At 37.1% G+C, this 25064-nt stretch overlaps 1 protein-coding gene across 1 annotated transcript in view; it reads right to left on the bottom strand.

Annotated features, from left to right (window-relative positions):
- The window catches only part of cfap57 (cilia and flagella associated protein 57), a 46781-nt gene that overhangs the window by 18752 nt on the left and 2965 nt on the right, over positions 1-25064 (bottom strand). The window contains exons 7-11 of the mRNA XM_051700515.1: positions 22566-22731; positions 22214-22327; positions 18066-18278; positions 17725-17898; positions 17464-17625 (exon numbers count right to left, since the gene is read on the bottom strand). Of these exons, the coding sequence (XP_051556475.1) occupies positions 17464-17625; positions 17725-17898; positions 18066-18278; positions 22214-22327; positions 22566-22731 (829 nt within the window). The remainder of the gene's footprint in view (positions 1-17463; positions 17626-17724; positions 17899-18065; positions 18279-22213; positions 22328-22565; positions 22732-25064) is intronic.

Here is a 25064-nt window from a genome sequence, read left to right as displayed (position 1 = left end):
AGAACAGAGTGTTAGGGTGATGAATTTTTATAATCCATGCAATAGGTTAAGTATTGAAGCATTAGAAAAGATCATGGGAATGGGTAATCACAAAGTGGTATGGTGTGGGAATTTTAATGCTCATAATACTTTATGGGGAAGTGATAGTATTGACCTCAATGGTAAGGTAATAGAGGAAATTATAAATTGGAAGGGTCTGGTGTGTATGAATGATGGTAGAGCTACTAGAATTGATGTGACAAGGGGTGATTGTTCTGCTATAGATTTAGCATTGGTGACAGAATGCCTAGCAGGGATATGTAGGTGGGAGGTTTGGGAGGATTTTACAATGGGTAGTGATCATTATGTTATTTGCAGTAAAATAGGCATGGATGTAAATGAGATTACAGAGGATAAGATACGTAGATGGAAATTTAAAACGGCAAACTGGGAGGCATTTAAGTATATTAGTGAAGTGAAGTTACAAGAGTTGAATTTAAATGGAAATGGAGGATGTAGAAAATGATAATGCGAAATTATGTGAAGTATTGTATAATACTGCTGATGAAGTCATTGGGAAAAATAAAGTAACAAAAAGAAAGAAATCAGTTCCATGGTGGACAGAATTATGTAACACAGCAATAAAGGCTAGGAATAAGGCTTTTAGAAAGGTTAGGAAGACATATATTTGATGACCTCATTCTATATAAAAAAGCACTAGCAAATATGAGAAGGGTAATTCGAGACGCTAAAAAGACTTACTGGAGAAGTTATTGTAATTCCATAAGGGAGAAAGTAGATACCAGTGAAGTATGGGTTATGATCAGAAAAATGGGTGGTTTAAAAATAAATTTCGGTCTACCTGTTCCGAGTAATGGGGAAAAATATGTGTGAGAAATGTCGAAAAGGCAGAAATGTTAGCAGAGGTGTTTGTAAAGGTGCACAGTAATAATAATATATCAGAAGAAATGAAAATAAGTTGAGAACAGAGTAGAAAGGAATATCCAAATATTATGGTGGGGAAAAGGCCTTCTAGTGACCCTATTGATGAGGAATTCTCATTACATGAATTAGAGTAATTGGGGGAGTAAAGCAAACATCTCCAGGAAAGGATGAAATATGATATATGATGATTAATTGAATATTATACTATGTTTATTTAATAAAGTGTGGAACACAGGTAGACTTCCTCCTTCATGGAAACATGGGGTAATTATCCTTGTATTAAAGACAGCAAAGAAGAAGCATAATGCTGCCAATTATAGACCTACTGCATTAACGTCAAATTTGTGTAAAATTATGGAACTGTTGATTTTTATGTAGACTGAACTACACGTTTGAAAGGAAAGAGATTATATCCCCTTACCAGAGTGGCTTCTGTAAAGGACACAGTACAGTAGATGCTGCTATATGTTTAGAGACAGACATAAGAAAAGCTCAAGTAAATAAAGAGGTGGTAGTAGGCTTATTTTTCGACATTGAAAAAGCATATGACATGCTTTGGAAGGAGGGGTTGTTAATAAAGTTAGAACAACTACAGGTTGAAGGTAGAATGTTTAATTGGATAAAGGATTTTTTGCTTGATAGAATAGTTCAGGTAGAGGTTGGTTCATCATATTCCAAAATATATAAAATAGATAATGGGACCCCACAAGGAAGTGTGTGAAGTCCAATATTGTTTAATATCATGATAAATTATGTCTTCCAAAATGTCAAAACAGATATAGGAAGATCTCTATATGCTGACGACTGAGCGATATGGAAGAGGGGTTGTAATGTATCACATGTGACAAGAGTAATACAAACAGCAGTTATTGAAGTGGAAAAATGGGCCAACAAATGGAGTTTTCGGCTATCAGTGACTAAGACTCAACTTCTTTGTTTTACAAAGAAAAAAATGTATCCCTGAAATTAAAGTGAAACTATACAATCAGGTACTTGAACAGGTTCAAATTATAAGATTTCTAGGGATATAGATGGATTCTAGGCTGACTTTTAAGATTCATGTTCAGAGAGTATTAGATAAGTGTAAAAAAAAAAAAGTTATAATTTATTAAGATGTCTAGCAGGAATGGAATGGGGAGCTAGTTGAATATCTTTACAATTAATACATAGTGCACTGATCAGATCAGTACTGGATTATGGATATACAATATATGGGTCTGCGTCATTGGCCTTGATGAGGAAAATTGACACAGTACAGGCACAATCGTTAAGAATATGTTGTGGTGCTTTTAGATCCTCTCCAATAAAAGCACTGCAAGTGGAGGTGGGAGAAATGCCCATGTGTATACGCAAATTAAAATTAACAATGAATTATTGGATTAATATGAAAGGACATTCTAGGACACACCCAGTTAAGGAAATACTAAAAGAGTGCTGGGAGTATGGGAATAATAATATAAGAAGTTCTGGTTGGACAGCAAATAAAGAGGCTATGAATTTGGGAATTACAGAAATTTCAGTTAGTCCAACAACTGTAGTACCAAATATACCTCCCTGGTTGTTCCCCATGGCTCAAGTCGATCTCCATCTACAATATAAAGTTAAGAATGAAACATACAGGTGCTGGTCATATAATTAGAATATCATCAAAAAGTTGATTTATTTCACTAATTCCATTCAAAAAGTGAAACTTGTATATTATATTCATTCATTACACACAGACTGATATATTTCAAATGTTTATTTCTTTTAATTTTGATGATTATAACTGACAACTAAGGAAAATCCCAAATTCAGTATCTCAGAAAATTAGAATATTACTTAAGACCAATACAAAGAAAGGATTTTTAGAAATCTTGGCCAACTGAAAAGTATGAACATGAAAAGTATGAGCATGTACAGCACTCAATACTTAGTTGGGGCTCCTTTTGCCTGAATTACTGCAGCAATGCGGCGTGGCATGGAGTCGATCAGTCTGTGGCACTGCTCAGGTGTTATGAGAGCCCAGGTTGCTCTGATAGTGGCCTTCAGCTCTTCTGCATTGTTGGGTCTGGCATATCGCATCTTCCTCTTCACAATACCCCATAGATTTTCTATGGGGTTAAGGTCAGGCGAGTTTGCTGGCCAATTAAGAACAGGGATACCATGGTCCTTAAACCAGATACTGGTTGCTTTGGCACTGTGTGCAGGTGCCAAGTCCTGTTGGAAAATGAAATCTGCATCTCCATAAAGTTGGTCAGCAGCAGGAAGCATGAAGTGCTCTAAAACTTCCTGGTATACGGCTGCGTTGACCTTGGACCTCAGAAAACACAGTGGACCAACACCAGCAGATGACATGGCACCCCAAACCATCACTGACTGTGGAAACTTTACACTGGACCTCAAGCAACGTGGATTGTGTGCCTCTCCTCTCTTCCTCCAGACTCTGGGACCCTGATTTCCAAAGGAAATGCAAAATCTACTTTCATCAGAGAACATAACTTTGGACCACTCAGCAGCAGTCCAGTCCTTTTTGTCTTTAGCCCAGGCAAGACGCTTCAGATGCTGTCTGTTGTTCAAGAGTGGCTTGACACAAGGAATGCGACGGCTGAAACCCATGTCTTGCATACGTCTGTGCGTAGTGGTTCTCCCCCACATTTATGAATGGGTTTTGTTTCACAATCCTCTCCAGGGTGCGGTTATCCCTATTGCTTGTACACTTTTTTTCTACCACATCTTTTCCTTCCCTTCACCTCTCTATTAATGTGCTTGGACACAGAGCTCTGTGAACAGCCAGCCTCTTTTGCAATGACCTTTTGTGTCTTGCCCTCCTTGTGCAACGTGTCAATGGTCGTCTTTTGGACAACTGTCAAGTCAGCAGTCTTCCCCATGATTGTGTAGCGTACAGAACTAGACTGAGAGACCATTTAAAGGCCTTTGCAGGTGTTTTGAGTTAATTAGCTGATTAGAGTGTGGCACCAGGTGTCTTCAATATTGAACCTTTTCACGATATTCTAATTTTCTGAGATACTGAATTTGGGATTTTCCTTAGTTGTCAGTTATAATCATCAAAATTAAAAGAAATAAACATTTGAAATATATCAGTCTGTGTGTAATGAATGAATATAATATACAAGTTTCACTTTTTGAATGGAATTAGTGAAATCAACTTTTTGATGATATTCTAATTATATGACCAGCACCTGTATACACCTAAGGAGGTTAGCAGCAGTATTTAGACCAGGAATACTCTTCAATGCGCCACATATTCACTGATGGTTCAAAGGATCCTACATCAGGAAAAACAGCTGCAGCAGTATATATTAAGAGGTTCAAAGTCAGCATTCAAAAAAGGACAACTAATTATGTATCAGTTTTTACAACAGAATTAATAGCAGTTTTATTAGCTATGAAATGGGTGGAGGAAGTTCAGCCAATGAGGGCTGTTATTTGTTCAGACTCTCAATCAGGTTTAAATAGCTTATTAAATGGGCAGTCTGAATCAAGACAAGATTTAGTATATGAGATACTTACGCATCTGCTTAGAATTCAGAAACTGGGGATGGTCCTGAGATTTCTTTGGGTACCAGCACATGTGGGAGTACAAGGAAATGAAATAGTGGACAAACTGGCTAAACAGGCAATGGATCATATGGATGTTGAAGTTCATATACCACTCAGTAAAGAAGAGGTAAAAGGAAGAATTAGAGAACTTATGAATATAAAGTGGCAAGAAATGTGGGACAAGGAAAATAAGGGAAGACACATATACGATATCCAAAAACAAGTTGGAAAAGGGATAATAGGTCTCAATAATAGGAGAGAAGATACAATTATCACTTGGCTCCGAATAGGACATTCTGGTTTAAATCATTCATTGTTCAAAATAGGGAAACATCAAACAGGATTATGCTTGACATGTGGTGAAGCAGAGATTGTTGAACATGTATTATTACATTGTGTAATGTTTACAAGGGAATGAGAGGAGTTATTAAATAAATTGAGAAATATAGATTCAATCAATTTTCCCTTACCAAACCCATTGAATTGTGCCTCAGGACAGTCAAAAATGCAAAGAGAAATACTTAATTATCTCAGCAAAACAGGATTGGAAAATAGGATTTAATAAACATATTATATAAAGTTTATTATTATTATTATTAATGCTTCACAGTCCAGTTGGTGGCGGTAATACACCATATGTTGGCTTGTCAACTGCCATTAAACAACATAAGAAGAAGTAGTAGTAATATAAAGTTGGCTAAAAGGTCTCACTCAGTAGCACACTATGCCAAGGTCGAAAGAAATTCTAAAAATGAGGAGGAAAAAGGTGACTGAAATACATCAGTCTGGGAAAGGTTACAAAGTGATTTAAAAGGCTCTGTGACTCCAACGAACCACAGTGAGAGCCATTATCTCCAAATATAGAACATTTGGCACAGTAGTGAACCTTCCCAGAAGTGGCCGACCTTCCAAAATTCCTCCAAGAGCACAGCGACAACTCATCCAGGAAGTTACAAAAAAGGACAACATCCAAGGAACTGCAGGCCGCTCTCGCATCAATAAAGGTCACTGTTCATGACTCCACTTTTAGAAAGACACTGGGCAAAAATGTTACATTTAAGGCTCGTCTGAATTTTGCTAAAACATACCTTGATGATCCTCAACTTTTGGGAGAATGTTCTGTGGACTGATGAGTCGAAAGTGGAATTGTTTGGAAGACAGGGATCCCGTTACATCTGGCGTAAATCAAACAAAAAATTCCACAAAAAGAACATCATACCTACGGTAAAGCATGGTTTCGGTTGTGTGATAGTGTGGGGATGCTTTGCTGCTTCAGGACCAGCTAGACTTGTAATAATTGAGGGAAACATGAATTCTGCTTTAGAAAATCCTAAAGGAGAATGTCCGGTCATCAGTCCGTGAGTTGAAGCTCAAGCGGAACTGGATTATGCAGCAAGACAATGATGCAAAGCATAGGAGTAAGTCCACCTCTGAATGGCTCAAAATTAAAGCAAAATTAAAGTTTTGGAGTGGCCTAGTCAAAGTCCTGACTTGAACCCGATTGAAATGCAGTGGCAGGACCTTAAACGGGCAGTTCATGCTTGAAAACCCTTCAATGTGGCTGAACTAAATCAATTCTGCAAAGAAGAGTGGCCCAGAATTCCACCACAGAGTTGTGAAAGACTGATCTCCAGTTATCGTAAGCGTTTGGTTGTAGTTGTTGCTGCTAAAGGTGGCACAACCAGCTATTAAATTTAAGGAGGCAGTTAGTTTTTCACATGGGTGATATACAGGTGCATCTCAATAAATTAGAATGTCGTGGAAAAGTTCATTTATTTCAGTAATTCAACTCAAATTGTGAAACTCGTGTATTAAATAAATTCAATGCACACAGACTGAAGTAGTTTAAGTCTTTGGTTCTTTTAATTGTGATGATTTTGGCTCACATTTAACAAAAACCCACCAATTCACTATCTCAAAAAATTAGAATATGGTGACATGCCAATCAGCTAATCAACTCAAAACACCTGCAAAGGTTTCCTGAGCCTTCAAAATGGTCTCTCAGTTTGGTTCACTAGGCTACACAATCATGGGGAAGACTGCTGATCTGACAGTTGTCCAGAAGACAATCATTGACACCCTTCACAAGGAGGGTAAGCCACAAACATTCATTGCCAAAGAAGCTGGCTGTTCACAGAGTGCTGTATCCAAGCATGTTAACAGAAAGTTGAGTGGAAGGAAAAAGTGTGGAAGAAAAAGATGCACAACCAACTGAGAGAACTGCAGCCTTATGAGGATTGTCAAGCAAAATCGATTCAAGAATTTGGGTGAACTTCACAAGGAATGGACTGAGGCTGGGGTCAAGGCATCAAGAGCCACCACACACAGACATGTCAAGGAATTTGGCTACAGTTGTCGTATTCCTCTTGTTAAGCCACTCCTGAACCACAGACAACGTCAGAGGCGTCTTACCTGGGCTAAGGAGAAGAAGAACTGGACTGTTGCCCAGTGGTCCAAAGTCCTCTTTTCAGATGAGAGCAAGTTTTGTATTTCATTTGGAAACCAAGGTCCTAGAGTCTGGAGGAAGGGTGGAGAAGCTCATAGCCCAAGTTGCTTGAAGTCCAGTGTTAAGTTTCCACAGTCTGTGATGATTTGGGGTGCAATGTCATCTGCTGGTGTTGGTCTGCTGGTGTTGGTCCATTGTGTTTTTTGAAAACCAAAGTCACTGCACTCGTTTACCAAGAACTTTTGGAGCACTTCATGCTTCCTTCTGCTGAAAGATGCTGATTTCATTTCCCAGCAGGATTTGGCACCTGCCCACACTGCCAAAAGCACCAAAAGTTGGTTAAATGACCATGGTGTTGGTGTGCTTGACTGGCCAACAAACTCACCAGACCTGAACCCCATAGAGAATCTATGGGGTATTGTCAAGAGGAAAATGAGAAACAAGAGACCAAAAAATGCAGATGAGCTGAAGGCCACTGTCAAAGAAACCTGGGCTTCCATACCACCTCAGCAGTGCCACAAACTGATCACCTCCATGCCACGCCGAATTGAGGCAGTAATTAAAGCAAAAGGAGCCCCTACCAAGTATTGAGTACATATACAGTAAATGAACATACTTTCCAGAAGGCCAACAATTCACTAAAAATGTTTTTTTTATTGGTCTTATGATGTATTCTAATTTTTTGAGATAGTGAATTGGTGGGTTTTTGTTAAATGTGAGCCAAAATCATCACAATTAAAAGAACCAAAGACTTAAACTACTTCAGTCTGTGTGCACTGAATTTATTTAATACACGAGTTTCACAATTTGAGTTGAATTACTGAAATAAATGAACTTTTCCACGACATTCTAATTTATTGAGATGCACCTGTAGGTGTTCAATAAATAAAATGTATATTTGAAAATGTTTATTGTGTTTACTCAGGTTGCCTTTGTTTTGTTATATCTTGTTTGAAGATCTAAAATAATTTAGTATGAAAAGAAACAAAAATAGAAGAAATGTATGAGGGCAAATACTTTTTCACAGTACAGTACATAGGAAAATGATTAAATTTGGTACACTGATAGAGGTGGTCATGAATAGCCCCCATACCAAATTTGGGGTCTCTAGGACATATTCTATAGTGCCACCCCCATGTCAAAAATTCACTTTTCTTTAGTGCATATCTTGTGAACCATATTTCCTAGAAATACAGGTTTGCATCTGATTAAACTCCTCCTCATGTTTCTAATGAACCCAGTACATTAAAACTCTGCCCATTACAGTGGCCACCATCTTTAATTCTGTCGTTTATAAATTTCTTTTCTCAACTTTTCCTTGAAATTTTGTCTGATTTGCCCAAACAGTGGCTCAAAATAATCACCAGACCAAGCTGCACAAATTGAATAATACAGAATTTTGATTTTCACCTCAGCTGAAAAGTTACATTGACACAAAGTTAATGAGGTTGAAGTAAAAATGGATGTAAGGCTATATCTCGGCAACAGTTTGTTGTATCAAACCGAAACTTGGTATGCTTCATCAGGACCATGACCCGAGGGTACATGCAAAGTTTGGAGACAGCGCCATCTATGGGTCAAAAAATGTGAAAGAGCTATTTTTGCCCATAACTTTTGAACCGTATGTCCTATGGGTCATGAGGATTTCAACGATACCAAACTGTCTCATATAAACCATACTGTCCCACAGCCAAAGTGAATTTTATTACAAAGTGACATATCTGTTAAATGCGTTGTCAGATTTAAAATAAATTATGGTATGCATCATTGACATTATGTCCTCAGCAGTTTGGAGACAGTGCCACCTATAGTTCAAAAGATAACCTACACTTGTGTGCTGAATCTAAACTTTGGATGACTCTTTGCTAATGCTGAGCTACAGCAACTAAGTGGTTCAGTGTATTAGACACTTGACTATAGTCCTAAAGGGTTGTGGGTTTGATCCCTACTTCTGCAAGTCATGCAGTAAACATTCCTGAAGTTCTGGTGATTTTGTATTGTGCTTGCTGGGTTGCTAGTGTTTTCCACAATCAATTTCTGATTTTGATCTCTGATGAAAAGTTACATGAATACAAAGTTGATCATGATGCAGTGGATAGAGCATTGACTTGTGGAATGAAAAAGCATAGGTTCAAATCCATCCTGAGGCAACTTGAAACGTTGTGTGTGTTTGCTCTCTGTGTTATATGTGTTGTGCAGTGGTTTCCATGTTGGTGCTTATCGAGGTAAATTCAGAATTTTATCTTTGTTAAAAAGTTACACGAAAACAAAGTTGATTATGATGAGTGCTATGCTTGGCTGTGTTGCTCTAAGCTTGGTATAGTCCTTTGGTGACTGACAAAGTTGTGTCTTTATGGTGCAGTGGATTATTCCAGTGGCTTGTTCTCTGAACTGTGGATTTGAAAGTCCTAGGTGTTTGCTTGTTCTGTATAGCATATATGCTCTTTGGGTTGTGCAGTGGTTGCCATGCTGGTGCTTGGCCCCGTAATTGCTGCTTGCAGCTGTTTTTTGTTTTGTTTTTTTTTTTGTCTTGTTTTCAGTGAAAATATCTAAAAACCATTCAAACAAACAAAAAAATTTACTTTAGAAGCAAAATGATAAAAGATGCTTAAACTATTAAATTATAGTAATTAAAATTATAATTAATAATCTGTATTTTTAAACCTCTTAAACTCTACTGACCCGCCGGTGGCCAGAAGTGTGCTATAAGTTTATGCTTAAATTGTAAAAGTCCCTGGATATATACATAAGTTACTCATATGTGGTACCATTTGAAAGCTTAGAAGCAGATCATTTCATAGAATACCATTAATTTTGCATTTATGTTACATAAAGTAACAAAATAACGCCTAAAACCTCTGCGTCGCAAATGAGTGCCATCTAGAGGTGATGATGTGGAAAAATTACTATGAATATAAAGGTTTTTCACAAAGCACTTAAATAGGCAAGTCATATATCAAATGAAAGCTCTCATTCTCAGAAATGTGACTATACAGTTATTATATACAAAGACAAATGTCTTATGTTTGCTATGAGCATTGCTTTTGTAAGCCCGAAGTAGCCACAAACTCTATATCAACTCTTCCCTTAGGCTGTTTTCTTCAAAATTAGGCATTTTTTTTCTTGTCTGAGAGCTTGCTTGGTTCTATAATCCAGTGTTATATCTCAGAAGTCCAGAACAAATTAGCAGACCATCAGAAAAAGCATGATAAAAAAGTGTTGGAAAAACCAGCAAGGAGACTGTCTGAACATTTTGTTAATTTATAGAGAGAAATGCACATTAGGGTTGTGCCGACAGACGATGATCTCGGGGATCGATGATGGTCAGAGTGAATGTATTGAATTATTATTATTATTATTATTATTATTAGGCTATTATTATTATCAAATTATTATTACAAATAATTTGCCCGTAGACACACAGATACGCACTTGAAGAAACACACTTTATTATATTATTAAGAACAGATGACAGAAAAGTTGTCTATGGGCATGTATGACACACTGTTTGTACGGAGGCGTGCAGTCTCGTGGAACACGTGCATGTAAAGGGTTCTCACTCTTTCTTTGTTTCTGTCTTCTGAATTTTTTTTTTTGCAAGAACAGTATCGTCTATGAGTGCTGCAAATGACCTCAGACATCTCAGCTTAGGAGGTGCTTTGAGTTCAGTTCGCTTTATTTTCACAGAGCAGTTCATTGTGACCACATCACTGCAGCCTATACATCTGTGATTAAAACATAAAATAATACAAAAACACATTCACCTCGAACCATGATTTATATTTCAGTGATTATTGTCATCATTATAATTATTATTCTTACATTTATAATTGTTTTTGTCTTCATTTGTGTAAGTAATTTTCTGCCTGCATGTTTAGACGGATACTTGCCTGACGGTAAATGGAAAGGTGGTTACTTATATATATTATATATACATTATTTTAATTGCTTTTTCATTTCGTTTGGAGTGCAATTTGAATTTAGAAATGTATTTGATTTAGGTTTTCATTTGTTAAATAAATTAATTTTCAATGCAAAATCACTAAAGCAAGAATATTCACTGATCCCTCAGCCCCGGGTTTTCCGATGTAATTGGATATTGCGATTATATTTATATATATATATGTGTGTGTGTGTGTGTGTGTGTGTGTGTGTGTGTGTGTGTGTGTGTGTGTGTGTGTGAAGGAGGGAACAAAACAAATTTATTCACACACATGATGTATTTTCCCGACAATGAAATACCCGACCGGTAGAGAGTGCACAGATGAAGTAGGTTCTTTGCCAGAGAGATGTTGACAACTGTTGTAAAGCCATCTTTCAAAAAGTTGAACAACACACATTTTAACTGCACTTAATTTTTTTCCAGTTTCATTTGAATTTTTAGTTAAAATGAATAAAAAATGAAGTTCAAAGTTTTAAATCAAGGTGTCTTGTTTTATTGTGTAGGCTTAACCCTAACCCTGCTTAACGAAAATAACCCCATAGTACCACCTAGCGTCCAACCAGCGGTAATACCGGTGTTCGTCGGTTTCCTGTGGAGTTTTTTTTTTCTGCGACCAACCAACCAATCAAAACTTGGTCGATCAAGACTCTTCTCATCGACTAACGTTTGGTCGACTATTAGGGGGCAGCCCTACCACTCTCTCTTTCACTCGGCATGTCTTCAATAAAAGGGCCCCTTCGGGGTAAAAATGCATTACCCTGTGTGTTCGCCACATTCAGCCTGCCACAATAGAGGTCGACCGATAGTGTATTTTACACTAAGTTGGTCAGTACCTGCCGATAACCAATTAATCAACTGATAGTTTTTAAAATTGATACTGAATGAAAAAATAACACTCAAAGTAAAATAGTGCTGAACTTTATTACAAAAATAAACAGTACTGACTGAACCATGAAAACGTATTGTACTTTTTTAAATGAAATAAATATATAAATATTAATATATATGAACTAATATTCAAATTTTAAAGTCAGCTGATTTTTAAATTGACGTTGTTTCCTTAGCCCACAAGAGGGTGCAATAAATACATAAACCATTCAGCACCGTTATATTTTTGCATAGAACATTCCTGTCCTGACTGATAAAAAAGAGCATTTCATTTCCAACTAATGTGCATAAAATAATAAATTAAACATTTTTGTCGGTCCATATTCTCAAATGTTAAGTCAACAGTTGCACTGATTCCTAATACTCCAGACGCAAACTTCATAATAACAGCAAAATACCACATTTACAGGTGCATCTCAATAAATTAGAATGTCGTGGAAAAGTTCATTTATTTCAGTAATTCAACTCAAATTGTGAAACTCGTGTATTAAATAAATTCAATGCACACAGACTGAAGTAGTTTAAGTCTTTGGTTCTTTTAATTGTGATGATTTTGGCTCACATTTAACAAAAACCCACCAATTCACTATCTCAAAAAATTAGAATACATCATAAGACCAAGAAAAAAAACGTTTTTAGTGAATTGTTGGCCTTCTGGAAAGTATGTTCATTTACTGTATATGTACTCAATACTTGGTAGGGGCTCCTTTTGCTTTAATTACTGCCTCAATTCGGCGTGGCATGGAGGTGATCAGTTTGTGGCACTGCTGAGGTGGTATGGAAGCCCAGGTTTCTTTGACAGTGGCCTTCAGCTCATCTGCATTTTTTGGTCTCTCGTTTCTCATTTTCCTCTTGACAATACCCCATAGATTCTCTATGGGGTTCAGGTCTGGTGAGTTTGCTGGCCAGTCAAGCACACCAACACCATGGTCATTTAACCAACTTTTGGTGCTTTTGGCAGTGTGGGCAGGTGCCAAATCCTGCTGGAAAATGAAATCAGCATCTTTAAAAAGCTGGTCAGCAGAAGGAAGCATGAAGTGCTCCAAAATTTATTGGTAAATGGGTGCAGTGACTTTGGTTTTCAAAAAACATAATGGACCAACACCAGCAGATGACATTGCACCCCAAATCATCACAGACTGTGGAAACTTAACAGTGGACTTCAAGCAACTTGGGCTATGAGCTTCTCCACCCTTCCTCCAGACTCTAGGACCTTGGTTTCCAAATGAAATACAAAACTTGCTCTCATCTGAAAAGAGGACTTTGGACCACTGGGCAACAGTCCAGTTCTTCTTCTCCTTAGCCCAGGTAAGATGCCTCTGATGTTGTCTGTGGTTCAGGAGTGGCTTAACAAGAGGAATACGACAACTGTAGCCAAATTCCATGACACGTCTGTGTGTGGTGGCTCTTGATGCCTTGACCCCAGCCTCAGTCCATTCCTTGTGAAGTTCACCCAAATTCTTGAATCGATTTTGCTTGACAATCCTCATAAGGCTGCGGTTCTCTCGGTTGGTTGTGCATCTTTTTCTTCCACACTTTTTACTTCCACTCAACATTCTGTTAACATGCTTGGATACAGCACTCTGTGAACAGCCAGCTTCTTTGGCAATGAATGTTTGTGGCTTACCCTCCTTGTGAAGGGTGTTAATGATTGTCTTCTGGACAACTGTCAGATCAGCAGTCTTCCCCATGATTGTGTAGCCTAGTGAACCAAACTGAGAGACCATTTTGAAGGCTCAGGAAACCTTTGCAGGTGTTTTGAGTTGATTAGCTGATTGGCATGTCACCATATTCTAATTTTTTGAGATAGTGAATTGGTGGGTTTTTGTTAAATGTGAGCCAAAATCATCACAATTAAAAGAACCAAAGACTTAAACTACTTCAGTCTGTGTGCATTGAATTTATTTAATACACGAGTTTCATAATTTGAGTTGAATTACTGAAATAAATGAACTTTTCCACGACATTCTAATTTATTGAGATGCACCTGTATATGTAGAGTTGCAATATTCACAGATAGCAGTGGTATTCAGCTGAACTCAGTGGTGAAGCAGTTCAGATTATGAGGGGCTGTTCAAACAGATGGAACACAACAGACTGGAACCGAACGCGAGAATCTCGAGACAAAAATCTCCAAGTTGAACATCTTTCCTGACAAAGCATTTAAACAACTCATTGCTTAATCTGAGAAATGTTTATAAGAGAGCAAGACGCAACGGCCAAAGACCTCCACCAACTGTAAGAGGCTGTTCACACTGAATGCTTTTCCAACCATCCATTTGCTTTTCTATGTAAATGCGTGCTAGACGAACGTCTTTGTTTCCCTTTGTTTTTGTTTATTCAGCGTCTCGTGCAGGAGCGCTGTATTTTAGATGATGTGTCTAATTAAAAAGAACTTTAAAAGCATATTGAGACACCTGCTTTCTGTTAAACTGTATTCATTGCACTGTCTAGCCTTTTTTAGCGCAAGAATGTGAACGATCTGAAGTAATCATTACAGTGAGGATAACATTTTTTAACTGAAATCAGATGCGTTTCTGATTTGTTTATACGTTTCTCTCGGCTGCATGAAGGTATTAATTTGCTTTCTCATGTCACTAGCTTTAAATATGCAGCTTAGCTGGCTAACGGATGCATAAACGTGACCAGCTGGATTATAAAATAATGCAAATAGATGGTAACAGATGGTAAAATTTGTGACATTTAAACATTTGGGTAGGATTTGCGTGTATTTTTGTCACATTGTTCTAACTGCTTGAGGTTAGCTTTAATGTAGTGTCCTCTCAGCCATGTTGGCAAATATATTGCTGTTCTCTACTAATGCAACATCTAGACAACAAAATAATTGCTTTATAATGATATGACAACGTGTACTGTAGTGTACTGTATACATACTGTATACATACATGAAACAGCCTACAGAGAGGAGGTGCACACTCTGACACACTGGTGTCAGGAGTACAACCTCTCCCTCAACGTCAGTAAGACAAAGGAGCTTGTGGTGGACTTCAGGAGAAGAGAAAGAGAACACAGTCCCATCACCATCAATGGAGCACCAGTGGAGAGAGTCAGCAGCTTCAAGTTCCTGGGTGTCCACATCACTGAGGAACTCACATGGTCGGTCCACACTGAGGCCATTGTGAAGAAGGCTCATCAGCACCTCTTCTTCCTGAGATGTCTGAGGAAGTTTGGAATGATCCGCCATATCCTCACACGGTTCTACACCAGTACTGTAGAGAGCATCCTGACTGGCTGCATCTCCGCCTGGTACGGCAATAGCACCGCCCACAACCGCAAAGCCCTGCAAAGGGTGGTACGAACTGCCAGACACATCATCGGAGGTGAGCTTCCCTCCCTCCAGGACATATATACCAGGCGGTGTGTGAAAAAAGCTCGGAGGATCATCAGAGACGCCAGCCACCCGAGCCATGGGCTGCTCTCACTGCTACCATCAGTCAGGCGGTATCGCAGCATCAGGACCCGCACCAGCCGAATTCATGACAGCTTCTTCCCCCAAGCAATCAGACTTTTGAACTCTTGATCTCTCATGATCAATATACATCAGCACTGCACTTTATTAATCTTATTATCTCACACTGGACTGTCATAAATTATATTCTCTCTTAACAACACACTGGCAATTTACTATCAACTGATAGCCTGAATGTCAATACAGTACAATACAACCTACTGTATATTTTATATATATTATATATACTATTTTATTTTTTTTTTACTGTATAATGTGTATTCTATATTGTGTGTATTGTATAATGTACATTGTATGTTATTATCTGTATATTGTGTTATGTGTAATTATGTGTATATTAGATTTTAAATTGTGTTGTGTAAATCTGATGTTTATTGTAGACTGGTATATGTCTCATCACTGTCGTTACTGCTATGTTGCTCGGAACTGCACCCAAGAATTTCACACACTATTGCACTTGTGTATATGGTTGTGTTATAATAAAAGTGATTGATTTGATTTGATTTGATTTTGATACCTTTTCATTGCTGATGTTTTAAATCTCCATGCAGAGTGTAGTCTCACGTGTCAAAACAAACACCACAAGGCATCAGTGAAGTGATAATTTTTCATTCACATCTAGAGGCTGCTCTCATACTGTATAACGACAGCGGACCCTTCCCAGCCGATCCAGCACTGGACGCAATGGGGAAAACTATCGGTGAGGATTTTTGCAGATAACCGATAGTTCCAGAAATCTGTAATTGGTGCCGATTGATTGGCAAAACCGATATATCAGTCGACCTCTATGCCACATTATTTATAACTATCAAATAACTACTTTCCAATGGAGTAAGAAAAATAAACCTAAAACAAAGGTGATATAGCCCAAAACTGCCAAAGAGAGAAACATACAACCTAGTCTAATAGAATGAATGTTACTATAAGTTAACATTTTTTTACATGTTTTACGTGCTGCTTTCTACATTTTGCTGCAGTTACCTAGTGAAATTAACAATAGAGGCTACAGCAACTGTGCTTTTTATTCACTTTCACACAAATCACTACTACAATGGCTGATTATGACTTTATAAACACTTATTTTTCACACTATTAGACACACACTGATATGTTATGATATCAAAACACTTTTACTCTAACGCAGTGGTTTTCAACCTTTTTTAGATGAACGCCCCCTACTTCATTCCCTTACATAAAACACAATATTTGTGTTATTTGCTTAATTTGCTCAATGCAACATCGATGCACTGCATAATTTTAACGTTTTGCTAATAAATTCAGAAGGCTTATGCGTCATGAATGTGAGACCAAACCGTGCATTTCTTGAATTCAAGCAGATGGAGGGCTATATCTGGAGCCTATAAAATTTAAATGTGAAGACAGAAACTAATAATAAAAGTGATCTTGTTAATATATTTTACATTTACCTTTTTGAAATGTTTCATTTATTCATTAATTATTTCTTTTTAATTATTTAATATTATATTTTATAATAATATTCTCACTGATTCTCGCAAAGCTGTGAGTTAATGAGCTCGAGCTTTAAGAGCTTTGCACTTGTGCTACTCTGTCCATTGAGCCGTATCCATTACGGAGCCATGCAGGTGCATTAGCCGAGGTTGTGCCTCCGCCTGTGTATTTGACGCTGCTAAACCAGATACTTCAGATGCGTCGCTAAGACTTCAAAATTATATAAACTGCGGTACAAATGCGTACCAACCCGTATAATTGAGAACCAACTTATATACTCCAAGTCTAGATGAACGTTTTAATGCAAAGAGGAACTTGATGATAGATTTGATTATTATGACTGACAAACGCCCCCCTTTTGTATACACCATAAACACCCCCGTCTACTAATTTGCTCTCAGTGCCCCCTGGCATCCTTTGAACACCCCCTGGGGGGCGACCTTCACATTGCATTGTTTCAAAAGGGACGGGAAGTTTTCTTGGAATTGCTGTCAGGCGACGGAACATGAGGACAATTGCGTTTCAGACCGTACATGGAACTACTTTTTTTTTTTTTTGCATGGGCAGTAAGAGGATTTATCTGAACAGATAAGAAACGTGTGATTAGTCTGATAATAAAATGTTTTTAAAAAATCCCATATACTTAAATTGGAGTATGGACCTGAGCCATTTAGGGACCAGAATATCATAGAGGCAACCACACCGACACTAGCATTCTGATGGTTTTTGCACTGCCACCAATCTAAAAATCTAGGTTACCTTTTCCTCAAGATCTGACTTGGTGATGAGGATCTCTTCAGCGTACGTTAATTCCTTTTGTCTCTTCAATCCTTGTCCCACTTTGTCAATGATTTTCCAGATGAAGAGACACCCATCCTCTGAGACTGTTAGGAGGAACTGGTCATCAAACGTGATGACCATCTATGGAGAAATGACAGCATCAATAAAAATACATTTAACCTTTATATGGAAATTAAAAGGATACTTCATTCAAACCAATTGTAGAAGCATGAACAGAACCTTAGTGACAGGACCAGCGTGGGCCTGGTACTCTAGCCAGTCCATCTGAATGGGTAGAGGGTATTTGATGACCCTCACTGTCCCAACGGAGGTTCCAACGAAGAGCGCTCGTCCTGAACGAGACATGGCAACGGTGGTACAAACCACATCATGTGAAGGCACTTCCTTAAGGATCTGCAGAAGAAAATTAAAGGAATAGTTCAGCCAAATATGACTGTTTTTAAACTGCGTTTAAGCAAATACAGTTTATACATTTGAACAATTCTGTAACACACAGAGTGAAATAAAGTGATTCTTCTTTTGAAAACTCTGAGTCTTTGAGACTGCATTCCCGTGCTCACCTGACAATCTTGAATTTCCTTCAGAGTGCAGTCTGTCCCAACAGCGAAGAATGTCTTGGCGTCAGGAGACATGGTCACCCCGGTGTAACTGCAGGACTTGAGCACACTCTCCGACTCACGCTGTCCGCTGAGAGTATTCCACTCGTAGACGGCCCCGTCCATTCCACACGACACCAGATGACTGTCGTCAGCACTGAACGCAATGGACCGCACCTGAGGCACAATAATATAGAAACTGTAACACTGGGCCTCATTTACTAACCACTGCATAAGCACTGTGCGTAAAACCTGTGTACAAATGTTTTGTGTGTAGAAATCATATTTCATCAATATATTTGTTTGCACTAATTATGATAACATTTTGAATCAATTGAAATCCTACATGCACAAAAATCACAGACCCTTGAAGCAATAAAAACATGGAAAAATAAAAAAGATGTGTGTTGTAGCTTGTTCTAAGACTGTTCTGCATAAAAATTAGTTGTCTACGCCTAAATAAAAGTTTTTATTGTGTTAGTTTTGAGAATGAAATTTGGGGACGAATTTACTTCACAAAAATTGCCTGCTGCAATTTACATCATGTTATTACAGCCAGATGAATGCATGCGGTAAGATTCATTTTATTAGTGAATTCCCCCCTTGGTTTTGCTCAAAGACCTTGTTGTGATGCTTTTAGGTGAGATCACATCTTTAAGGTTATGTTTGCAAAGAGTGACACTGTACGGGAGAAATTCTGCAGAAAGCCAATACATAGAGATCGTTTATTGCAAATTACTAATTGCAGGGATGCGCTCCTTCATAAAATGAATGAAGATAAGAATGTGAATCCGGCAGAAATTATGATTAAGAACTTTGTTCACAAAAATACAGAATGGGTCCCACTTTATATTAGGTGTCTTTAGCTACTATGTACTAACATTAAAATATGTACAATATAATGTCTTTTTTGTGTAACTATATGTTGTTCTGCAAAATTCTCATTTGCTGCTACTGAGGTTGAGGTATGGGCTGGTTTAGGGATTAGGATTAGGGGTAAGGTTAACAGTGTAACTACAGATTAAATGTATATGGATATCATAAAATATCGGTATATCGATTATTGATCGGTACATTATTTTATCAACATATTTTTGAGGCATCAATATATTAAAATTAGCCGACATTTAAATTAGAATCCCATTTGGCATGCTTTCCAATTCACTCAGTTGGCCTCTGTTTAAAAGTCTGTCGTAATAGCGTTGGGAGACCACAAGAGGGCAATATACCATTTACTGAAGCCAGTTGCAGTCGCGGTCACGATCACACACACACACACACACACACACACAGGACGAGCTGAAGCAGCACAGATGGCAGTTCAAAGTAACGAAGGTTTCTGTACTTTTGTAAGTAACGTTGATGAGTTTGCAGGTTAGTGAAACTAATGTAATTGCACAATGTTTATTATGCAATTTCTCTGTGTGTAGCCATGAATAGGTCTTTCATTCAAGCTGTCAAACCCCAAAAAGACATACTTGTAACTGAAAATACATTGTGTAGGCTCTATGAAACATACTTATACACAATATATCATCCAGTGATGGCTAGAGTAAATAAACGTTGTCCTTTGATAATGATTTGGGTCGAATTTAATGGAAAATTATCTGTGGCACTTCAGAACATTGACGCTGAGCGTTAGTGGTGTGTGCTTACCTTTGTAGAAAATAAATAATTGTTTCTCATTTTAGAACGCGCCATGTTGTCTGCCAGAGGCATCTGGTGTGCGACCTCTTTTAATTTACCCTGCTGCTCACACTTTACCAAAGTTGGGTTGAGATGTCTGAAGAGACAAAGACTATTGTGCAACGAGCAGCCCTATTTATATCTGGAAAAAAAAAGAAAAAAAAGAAAAATATCCAGATATATATCGATAATCATCTGAAAAATCTTCTGATTATCGATGTGGGAAAAAGGCATCGATCCCAAGCCTAGTTATTAAATCCAGGTACTTTAAATGTAAGTACAATGCAACAACACGCATGTACGTAATAAGTACATTGAGTCACATGCTTCAGTACATAGTAGTTAAAGGCACCTAATATAAAGTGTGTCCCTGGTTATATTATTTATTAGTGAATGAGACCCAGTGTCATGTGGTATTTCTCCCTTGAGCCATCAAAGAATTTAGTCATAGTATAAGTGTTAATTTTCACATATTTTTTATTTTACTCATAATTTTTGTCTTTTGTTGATTTTGATTGATATCATATTCATTAATTTTAGTCAAATTACCCTAAAATGTTATAATTTAAATTGACAAAAACATATGTGTAATATTTAGTAAATTTACATACAGTACACATCTATCAGCTGTAATAGACCAAACTTTAACCAAACTTTGAAAAATGTATAAACTATTACAATTATTTAAACATGTATCAAACATATTATAAGATAAATATGTTTAATATTTAAGATTATACAACATGAGAAAACTGTCCTGAAAACCTGTGCTGAAATTAGTAAGGAATAATTGAAAAAGGACCATTAAATTATTGAAAAATAACGCACACCCGAGGTGGTAATGCGGCCACGATGCACAGCGGAATTACACCTTGGGTGTGCATTATTTTTTCAATAATTCAATGGGTAGGAGTCAATTATTCAGCTTATACCACAGTTACCACACCTTAAGACATCATTCAGGGTTTTATCTCAAGATATTTTCTGGTTTTTGTCCTTAAAACGCTCTTGTGAGTGGAACTACTTTCTTCCGCCACCAATTCAGCATCTTGTCGATTTACCGTTTGAAAACGTCACTTTAGAACTAACAATGGAGGCTTGCGAGACTTGCGCTGCTTCACTCGAGCACTTACTGGAGCAGCAAAGTAGTGCGTTTGTGCGTGGCCTGTGTGTGTGCTTGTGCACATAAGCGAAAGCGAAAGAAAGAAAACAGAGAGACTGCGTGTGGGATTACCTGTGTTTGAGGCTCTCGTCAGAAGCAACATCGCTTCAAATCGTCAAGATGTAAGTTTAAGTATACTTCTCAGTGTCGCAATTCTTGTATATAGTTTTCCCGTTGCTACACAACTGTTTTATTAAGTCGCAGGGGTCCGTTGAGATGAAGGCAGCTGTGTCCAGCTGGGGGGTATGTGTGTCCGTGTGTGATAGTGTGGGTGAGAGAAAGAGAGAGAGAGAGAGAGTTTCGAGGGTTCTTTCCACAGATATTAAAAATAGTTTTGGATTATACAGAAACTGTTGTATTTATCAAGTTGCGAGGGTGTGTTGACATCAAGGCTCTGTTTGTTGGTTGTGACTTGAATCTCTAAAATGTGTGTGTGTATGTGTTTGTGTGTGAGTGTGTTTTGATGTTGAAAGAGGAAGAGGAAGCACAAGGGTGCCTTTCAACTGAAACTGAAATCAATTCAGGATATTATAGACACCGTTTGTCATTCTTATCTGATGTACTTAGTGTCTTTGTTTTATATGGTTATTTTGCTGCAGTAGCCTGTAAGGCTCTTTGAAATAACTTTTTCATAAGAAAAATAATTCATAAGAATTTGTTGAAGTGATATGGAACTGCTATGCGGTCAAGACCTGGAACTCCTTCATAGCCGTGCGTTTACTGGAAAATAATTGCACACCTTAGAATGTCTGTCAACCAATCAGAATCAAGCATTCAACAGACCCGTGGTATAATAGCATATAAAGAATATACTGAAGCATTAGATACTTTTTAGAAGTTATTTTGTTTCATACTGACTAGCGCAAAACTTAGTTCAAGAAAGTTCACTTGTTCATTTGCTTCATCATCTGTGCAGATGGAAGTTGTAATATTGCATTTTTGTTGTTGATATACGTAGCTTAAGTGAGGTTATTAACACTTTAGTAAATTTCACATCATTTGAATGAAGTCTTTCTAGATCATTACGACAATAGTATGTTTTAAGTAAATGTTTTGATTATTGTTATGATGTGTGTTTTTGTCTTGTCTTTGATATCGTAGACAAAATAAAAAAAACCTATAGAATGAATATTTTCATCAGTAATTTCGTTAACAAAATTAACACTGCATAGGACTGACCTCTCTGTGATTTGGTTACGCAGAAAATTACTTCCAAGGCATTTGCACTGCTGTAATAACAAGGTGTAATGATTTTTAAACATACCTTTTCATTGTGTCCTTTCAAATTTAGGACATCATCAAATGTGGTAGTGGAGTAGATGTTGATCACGTTTCCATTGACAGCAGCAAACAAGTGACCCCCATGGCTAAATACACACTTAGGACAAAAGTATGGTACATTAGCCACCACAGTCTTCAATTTCTACATTAACAGTCCAAAGGTTATATGCATGAGATGATTAGACTTGGATCAGGGTTGATATTAAAAACAGCAAAAAAAAATTACGTTTTCCAGATATGAATGGACCGATGACCAAATGGACCAAATTTGAGCAATGCAGACAACCACACCAACACATCATACACACAGACCCATTCTTGCAAGAGAGACATACCTCACGGCAACTGCGTACAGTGAACTCTTTGAAAGACCTGATGTCATCAATGAGCAGATCCATGAGATGGAGTTTGTCTGCAAATCCCACCAGGATGTAGAGTCCAGTGGGGTGAAGAGCGATGCTGTAGGCCTCCACCTGGAACTCCTTATACATTTCTAAAACACTGGACAACACCAACACACCCACACTCTATAGTCAATATCCAAAAACCTGGCTGAAAAGATATGCTTAGACCAGTTGTCCTGGCGGGTTTATGCTGGTCTGTGAAGGTGACCAGCTATGCTGGTCATTTAAGCAGGGAATGCATTCTAAACATATTTTATTTTCATTTTATTTTTGTTTATTGTACTGCAGAAACTCACAAACTATGGTGACATCAAATTTTTAATTGCAAGTCATTGCACCTCACCTCGCCACCTTGTTGCTAATCAATCAATCTAAACAAACCTTGCAAAACCTGTCAAGAAAATGTCCTAGTCCTATTTTCTCATTATATTTTGCATATAGAAAATGAAACCAATTTTAGGGCCAATGAGATTTTTTATATTGTGACATTATTTACATGATAGTTACACACATTTTACCCCCCAAATTTGTATTACTTCATCATATTCTGACTATTTACTTTTCCTATTCTCATGGCTTTAAATGAGTCTCTTCAGCGTAACACAGTCATTTGTTTGCTGTATTACATTATGTTGTACAATGATTTTATTTTATTTTTTTTATTAAAATCAGCAAAATTGAAAGGCAGTACAAAGTGAGAATTACCATGATGTATAAATGTTTACAATTTAAATAATACAGAATTTTTTTAACAATACTGCAGTAAAGAGAATATAATAATTACCATCTTTTTTCGCATTGCAGTAATGATAAATAGGAATTCAAATGTGTCTAACTGTCATTAAAACAATGTCAAAATGTCAAAATAAATCTTAATGGCCCTAAAATATGCTTCATTTTCTATCTGCAAAATATAATTTCTTATTTGTTTCTTTTGATTTTTTTGTAGTAAAAAAGAACCAGGACATTTATTTTGAAAGATTTTGTGAGAATCACCCCAAAATGAAAATGTTCTCATAATTTGATCACCCTCATGCCATCCCAGATATGTATGGCTTACTTTCTTCTACTGAACACAAACTAAGATTTTTAGAAGAATATTTCAGCTCTGTAGGTCAATACAATGCAAGTGAATAGTGACCAGAACGTTGAAGGTGCAAAAAGCATATAAAGGCAGCATAAAAGTAATTCATAAGACTCCATTGTTTAAATCCATGTTTCTACAAGTGATATGATAGATGTGGGTGAGAAACAGATCACTATTTAAGTCCTTTTTACTATAAATTCTCCTCCCTGCCCAACAGATGGCAATATGCACAAAGAATGCGAATTGCCAAAACCAAAGAAGAATGTGAAAGTTAATGCGGAGATTTATAGAGAAAAAGACTTAAATATTGATCTGTTTCTCACCCACACTTATCATATCACTTCTGAAGATATGGATTTAAACACTGGAGTCGTATTAATTACTTTTATGCTGCCATTATATGCTTTATGAACCTTTAAAGTTCTGGTCACTATGGACCTACAGAGCTGAGACATTCTTCTAAGAGTCTTGGTTTGTGTTCTGCAGAAGAACGTAAGTCATACACCTCTGGGATGGCATGAGGGTAATTAAATTATGAGAAAATTTTCTTTTCTGGGTGAACTATTCCTTTGAGCTAAATGTTGTTAACTCAAATGAAAGAAATTAAATAGATAAATATATGAGGATGTTACAGCAAAAGTTCTTTACCACATCTTTACTAAATCTAAAACTAAATCTAAATCTATGATTAAAGGTTTAGCCAACATCATTACTTACTTTTTGTTCAATTTGTGGTAATATTTACCAAGAGACATATTTTATGAATATCTAAAGATATGATCTCATGTTTTAGCAAAATAACTCTTAGCTAAACTTTTCAATTCCAATTAATCTGGAGCAGGATTTTTACAAAATATAGACCCAAATGACCAAATGAACTTTTTAAACAAAGCTACCTCACTATATGAGACAATGAGCAAATTTAAAAGTGCACTCAGTAAAGTTTATGTTTATGTTCTCTGCCACCTTGCGGTGAAGGAAGGAAATTGGTACTTTAATTCACCAAAGTGGCATTCAGCTGATCACAAAGTATAGTCAGGATATTACTGATGTAAAAAAAACAGCACCATCACTATTTGAAAAAAGTCATTTTTGATCAAATCTAGACAGGCCCCATTTCCAGCAGCCATCACTCCAACACCTTATCCTTGAGTAATCATAATCATGAATGTGCGCACACCATCATTTGTGGAATAATGCAGCTTTTTTTCTAAGATTAATATGACTACAGTCTTCATCTCTTGTGAGTGTGCATCTTTTTAAACATGTTTTTTAAAAATACTATACTACTATTACTATTTCTTTCTGTTTACAGGTTACAAGCATCAGTAAAACTGTTCATT

This window comes from Myxocyprinus asiaticus, chromosome 6, assembly GCF_019703515.2.
Source record: "Myxocyprinus asiaticus isolate MX2 ecotype Aquarium Trade chromosome 6, UBuf_Myxa_2, whole genome shotgun sequence".
Lineage (NCBI taxonomy): Eukaryota > Metazoa > Chordata > Actinopteri > Cypriniformes > Catostomidae > Myxocyprinus > Myxocyprinus asiaticus.
This window is presented reverse-complemented; position numbering and strand designations above follow the sequence as displayed.